At 38.9% G+C, this 6,875-nt stretch overlaps 1 protein-coding gene across 5 annotated transcripts in view; it reads right to left on the bottom strand.

Moving 5' to 3' along the window:
• SPATA7 (spermatogenesis associated 7) overlaps positions 1–6,875 on the bottom strand; it is a 31,351-nt gene that overhangs the window by 17,014 nt on the left and 7,462 nt on the right. For 4 of the 5 annotated variants that reach the window (XM_010845150.1, XM_010845148.1, XM_010845149.1 and 1 more), the window contains one exon: positions 5,153–5,280. The exons of the other annotated variant lie outside the window; for it this stretch is intronic. In XM_010845150.1, coding sequence (XP_010843452.1) covers positions 5,153–5,280 — 128 coding nt within the window. The remainder of the gene's footprint in view (positions 1–5,152; positions 5,281–6,875) is intronic. 5 annotated transcript variants of the gene reach the window in all.

Below are 6,875 nucleotides of genomic sequence, written 5' to 3'. Positions count from 1 at the left end.
AACTGTGGTGTTGGAGGAGACTCTTGAGAGTCCCTTGGGCTGCAAGGAGATCCAACCAGTCCATTCTGAAGGAGATCAGCCCTGGGTGTTCTTTGGAAGGAATGATGCTGAAGCTGAAACTCCAGTACTTTGGCCACCTCATGCGAAGAGTTGACTCATTGGAAAAGACTCTGATGCTGGGAGGGATTGGGGGCAGGAGGAGAAGGGGATGACAGAGGATGACATGGCTGGATGGCATCACCGACTCGATGGACGTGGGTTTGGGTGAACTCCGGGAGTTGGTGATGGACAGGGAGGCCTGGCGTGCTGCGATTCATGGGGTCGCAAAGACTCGGATACAACTGAGCAACTGAACTGAACTGAACTGAAATATTTATCAAGTTTTATAAAAATGTAAGTGAATTGCAAATTACTATGAAGTCTAAATGGAGTAAAAAAATATACCTATATAAAAGAATAATGAACTAACTTTTTAGAGAAAAAAAGTTACAGGGTTACAATGACTAAAGGAAAAATTAATGAAAAAGTCCTATATTTATAGACTTAATTATATGTTTTGTTTTCAACAAGTCCCACTCTTACCTCAAAATATAATTATTAATTGATATTCAAAATGCTAGATAATAGAAATGGATTTAAAATTTTCAGTTTAAAAATACAGTCACTAAATATGAAAATACATACATGAGTCAAATGTTGATGAACATATTCCCAGATGGTGCAGTGTACAGTCGGTTTACTCTAAAGGAAGAGGCTCTTTTTCTAGTCCTTTTTAATCAGTGTGACAGCCTTGGGGGCTCTTCAACGTAGTTACAGCTCTCCTGATGACTCCCAAATCTATTTTCAGCCCACACCTCTTTCATGACACAGATACTTCTATCCAACTCTCTACTGAATATATTAAATGTTCCAAAGGCATCTCAAATCAAGCAGGTCCAAACAAGTAAACTCATACTTTATATTATCTGCCTCCCCCAACCCCCCCCCCCAAAAAAAAACCTGCACTTCGTCCTGTTATTCTTTCAGTGAATGAGCACCATCCTCTTCGTTGCCCCAACCAGAAACCTGAGAATTCTGTAATTCCTGCCTCTTGCTTTTCATCGAGTCAGTCACCAAGTCCTGGGGATTCTACTTTACATTCCTTGGGCTCCTTCTGCTGTCTTATGTACCATGTCTTAATCATTTCTTCCCCACACTGCAGTGAGTGAAAGTCGCAGTCATGTCCAACTCTTTGCAGTCCTCCAGACTCCTCTATCCATGGGATTCTCCAGGCAATCTTCCCAACCCAGGGACTGAACCTGGGTTTCCTGCATTGCAGGCAGATTCTTTACTATTTGAGCCACTCGGGAAGCCCTCCCCATACTGTAAACTGTCACATAATGAGTCAATATGACGACATAACTTCCCAACTAAGAGGTGGTCTCTGATTCCCCCACACTCCTCACATAAAAAGGACCCAGGTTCACTGCTAACTTACAAATGCTCTTACTCACGCCCCCTGCCTGCTGACATGTCACACCCTCATGCACAATGCCTTCAAGAGCTGGAGTTAAAAGACGCCGCTCGGTGCCTAGGAAGGGCAGCTGTGGCAGCGGCTTTTAGCAACAGGCGATGTTATTGCTAGGGCCAGGAAACAAAGCCCAGGGCCTCATCCAGACAGCCTAGGGGACTATGCTCACAAATCTGGGTCCTCTCCACAGCTACACCCCAGGGAGTGACCTGCAAGGAAACCTGCCTCTCTTAGCACCGGCAGTGAGGGAACACTGGCCTTTGAGAATCTGAAATCATATGCTGCTTCCATACAAGACTGCAGTCTAAATCTGCATTACCCAGATGGTCCACAGAAACCCTAAACCAAGACAAATGACTCGGTTTTTCCCAACACCTGAATTGCAGTGGGATAAAAAGACGAGAGGAAGAGAGATTAAAAGAAATTTATCAATTAGTTGAAATTATTTAGATGCCAATTCTAACAAACTAAAAAGAAAGAGACAATGGGGAAATCTGAACAGTAGATATTTGATGATATCAAGGAATTATTAATTAAAGGCACAATAATGGTATGGTGGTTTTTCAGATACATTTAGAAATATTTACAGATAAAAAATATATATCTGGTATTTGCATCAAAATAATCTGGGAAGGAGGCAGTGAATGAGGCTATATGTGAAGTAAGTCTGGCCCTGAACTGATCATGGCTGCACTTGGGGGACAAGAACATGTGGGTTCATTATACCGCTGTCTTTACAGATGCTAAAAATCTTCTAAATTAAAAAGTTTAAAGAGACCATCCCATACGCACAAAGACTTGCAGTCTCAGCTAAGAAACGGTAAAACATAGCTCTCAGTTTCAACAAGAAAAAGGGTCACAGAGCAAACAACTAATCTGAAATCCACAGTGAGACAGGCCTCTGCAGGGGAAACAGGGCCAGAGCACGTGCGTGTCCGCGACGGAAGCTGCTGAAGGGCACACACGCTGGTAAGAAGACTGCGCTAGGTGGCTTCAGCTAACTGCTGAGACTGAGTGCAGACCAGTGCAGGTGCACGAAGCCTGAGACCTGGGGAGTCTGGACCTGCTTGCAAGCCTTTTCCTCTAGAAACCACACCAAAAACTCTCGGGGAGGAGCACAAAGAGCCCCTTCCTCTTGTTTCTTTGACATGGCTAGGAGAGGGGAACAGCAACCACTACAGAAATTACTCCCTGACCTGTTTCTCTTTCTCTCAGTCACAGGGGGAAGTTCCCTCCACTTTGCCATTAACAACTATGGAAGTGATATCCCATCACCTCTGCCACACACCATGGGTTAGAAGCAAGTTACAGGTCCTGCCTACATGCAAGAGGAGGGGATTGTTTAAACACAGGCGTCACTGTGGGGCTCAGAAGCCTGCCTACTACCGTGGGTCAAACAGAAAGTACACAAGAAGGAAGAAATAAAAATATACAAAGCGCTTCACTTTAAAGAATAAAAATTATCAGTGAATAATCTGAACTACCTAAACTACTAGGATTAAAAAATGGAGGAAGATGTACCAAAGGAATACCAACGAAATGAAGGCTAATTTAACCATATTACTATCAGAAAACACTTCAATATTAACATTAAAAGCATCAAGGTAAAGAAATTCAAAGCACAGTGACAACAGGTCTGATTCACCAAGAAAATATATCATCTCCAAGTCTAGGTCTATGCGGGCTCCCCTGGTGGCTCAGTGGTCCAGAACTTGCCTGCCAATGCAGAATATGTGGGTTTGATCCCTGGGTTGGGAAGATCCCCTGGATAGGGAAATGGCAACCTGCTCTAGTATTCTTGCCTGGGAAATCCTAAGGACAGAATGAGCCTGCTGGGCTACAGTCCATGGTGTTGCAAGAGAGTCTGACATGACAGCAACTAAATAAGAACAAGTCTGTCTGTATGTAATTATACAGACTGAAATATATAAAACAAAAATTGATAGTGCTAATTTTTTGAGAAATACCTAAATATGTAATTACGACAGACTAATCAGACAAAAAGACAATAGGATTTGAACATCTAAAGTATATAAACCTTAATCTAATGGATACACTATCTATTCAACGCTGCACAGAGCTATAAAACATATTTGCTTTTCAAACGCATAACGCCAGTGCATTAAAAAAAATTGTCCACCTGCTGGGACATAAAACAAATCTCAACAGATTTCAAGAAATGAGTATCAAAAAGATGTGCCCTGATCAAAATATAATTAGGCTAGCAATCTGTAGCAAACAGAAAACCAGGAGAAAAAACAGACATAGAGATTAAGGAACACTTCTAAAAGACAATGAGTTAAAGAAAAAATTATAATGGAAACTATAAAATACTTTGAATTAAACTGCAATAAAAATACCACATATCAAAACTTGAGGAATGCAGCTAAAGTAGTACCTGGAGAAAAATACAGAGCCTTAAATGTTCATGCAAAAGAAGTGAGGCTGAAAATAAGCTAAACAAATGCAGAAAAAATACTGCAACACAAACTCAATGAAAGCCAAAAGAGGAGAGTAAAGATAAGCATAAACATTACTGAACTAGAAAGCAAATTATCAAAGGATCAACAGAGTAAAAATATGTCCTTAAAAAGATGAATAATACTGACAAATCTCTGGTGAGAATAATAAAGAAAAGAAGAAAGAAGGCAAAAATAAGCAATATTAAGATAAGAAGAAGAAATAATACATATTCAAGAGAGATTATGATATGATTTAAGAGATTATGAGCAAGTCTATACCAAGAATTTGAAAGTTTAGATGAAATGGACAACTTTCTACATATGTACAAATTATGAAAATAGTTCTATAACGATTTCAAAAATTGAATCAGTCAAAAATCTCACAAAGAAAACTCTAGGCTCAAATAATTTTAATGTTGAAATCCATCAAATTCAAGGAACAAATAGTTACAAACTTACATAAACCACTCTAGAGCATGGAAAAAGAGGAAGTAGCACCCAGTTTATTTTAGGAGGCTAGCAAAACCTGACGTAGTAGAAAAAGGGAAAATGACAGGTCAATATCAATCATGGACACAGATGCTAAAATCCTAAACAACATGTTAGCAACTGTATTTAGTAATGTGTAAAAAAAAGGTAATATATCATGACAAAGCTATATTTATACTAGGGATGCAAAACTGATTTAACATTAGAAACTCAATTTGAATTCACTATATTTGAAATAGATTAAAAAGAAAAACTGCACCACCATTTCAAAAAATGCAGAAAAAGCAGCTGATAAAATTAACATATATTCATGAAAAAGGAAGAAAATTCTCTAAGCAATGAGGAATTGAAAAGAGCTTGCTTAATCAGATGATAAAGGGTAACCTAAAGCAGTGGACAGCAAACTATACCCCCTACAGATCAAATCTGGCCCACCCCCTTTTTCTGTTAATAATGGCTGACTGGGACAAAGCGATGCCCATTCATCTAAATACTGTCTGCAGCACTTTCCAGTGGCGCCACAGTTGCAACAGACACTGCGTGGCCTGGAAAGCCTAAACATTTACCATTTGACTGTTTACAGGAAAGGCTACCAATTCTGACCTATAGCAAACACTATCAAAAACAGGTTGCATCATCAATGAAGTACCTTAGAAACATTTACTGTGAAAAGGTAAAAATGCTGTCTTACCTTTTGTAGAGCGTTAAGTAATGACCTGGAATGACTTTTAGGATGCACTGTAGTCTTAGTAAATTTCAGCCCCCTCCCACACCTTGCTAATTCCTTTTTGAGTTTCTCTCTTCGCTGTTGGTCTGCATCTGAGGGGAAAAAATTCTTTTGAAGTACAGAGTAAAATAGAAAAAATAATTTTTTGATGATTGAAGACCAAGAAAGAGTACTTTTTTTCTTGCTAAAAATGTTTACACTACTGATATGTAAATAAAAATCCATATGGTTTTCTGAAACTTCAAATGGATTAACTATTCAAAGAGCACAAACAAGATATGACAAACTGATTAAGCCTAAGGGCTCAAGGGAACAACTGCTAGCAGATATAGATACACAAAGGTTAGAAATGCAGAGCTTGAATTCATTCATATACTCCCCTACAAATGAAATACTATTGACAATATCATCATGTTATAAAAATTTAAGTTTTATATGACCAAAAATGACATTAAATTTTAAAATATTATTTTTAATTAGGATAACTGACTTCCATTTTTCTTAACTGCTATTCATTTGCAAATACAAACCAAAAAAGTGGTTTCACATTGTAGTGAGCTTTAAGTCAGGTACTGAGTCATTTTCAAAGACTGAAAAACAGCAAAATGAAAGCTAGTCCAGTTTCAGAGTTTAAAAGAAGGTGAGGGACTTTCTTGGTGGCCCCGTGGCTAACGATCGGCCTGCCAATACAGGGGACATGGGTTCGAGCTGGCCCGGGAGGATTCCATCACAGAACAACTAAGCCTGTGCATCACGGCCACTGAGCCTGTATCTAGAGCCCGCGAGCTGTACCTACTGAGCCCGTGAGCAACACCCACTGAAGCCCAAGGGCGTAGAGCCTGGGCTCTACAAGAGAAGCCGTCGCAAGGAGAAGCCTGCGCTCAGCAACGAAGAGTAGCCTCTGTTCGCGGCAACTAAAGAACGTCTGCACAAAGTAATGAGGACCCAGTGCAGCCAAAAATAAAAGATTTAAAGAGTCTAACCATAAATTAAATGACTTGTATTTTCATGTAAAATTTTAAATTTAACATATGCTTTTTAATTGGAATGTATCTCAACTTGATAGACAAGATAATTTCAAGTTTCAAATCACCCTGATTTGGGGGGAAAATGGGACAAAACATTTGAAAAGACCTTTACTAAAGATACATTTAATACAAATGGCCAATAAGCATATAAAAATGTTCTACATCATTAATCATGAGGAAAATGCAAATTAAAATCACGAGATAGTACTTCATACTCTAAAATGGTTATTAATCAAAAAAGGAGTCAATAATGTGTTAGCAAGGATACGGAGTAACTGAAATCCTAATATGTCGGGCGCAAGAATGTAAAATGGTTATGGTCACTTCAGAAAACAGTTCGGGAGTCTCTTAAAAAGTTAACTGTACTTTTAAGGCCATTCTCAGGTATATACTCAAGAGGAATGAAACTTTACATTCATACACAAGACTTGTACATGCATGTTCACAGAAGCACTATTTATTATGGTCAAAGAACAAACAGCAAAAGTGTCAATCGACTGATAAACAGATGTACAGGGAAAGAAAACAGATTAACAGCTTTCAAGTCTCGGAGTGGGATGAGGAAGCAGCTGCAAAGCTACCATTTTGGGGATCTTCTTAAGATGATGAAAATATTCTAAAACTGGTTTGTAGTGATGACTGCACAGTTTTGTAAACTC

Source organism: Bison bison, unplaced genomic scaffold (genome assembly GCF_000754665.1).
Source record: "Bison bison bison isolate TAMUID 2011002044 unplaced genomic scaffold, Bison_UMD1.0 scf7180017864213, whole genome shotgun sequence".
Lineage (NCBI taxonomy): Eukaryota > Metazoa > Chordata > Mammalia > Artiodactyla > Bovidae > Bison > Bison bison.
Note: the sequence above shows the minus strand (reverse complement) of the source record. Positions and strands in the feature narration are given on the sequence as shown.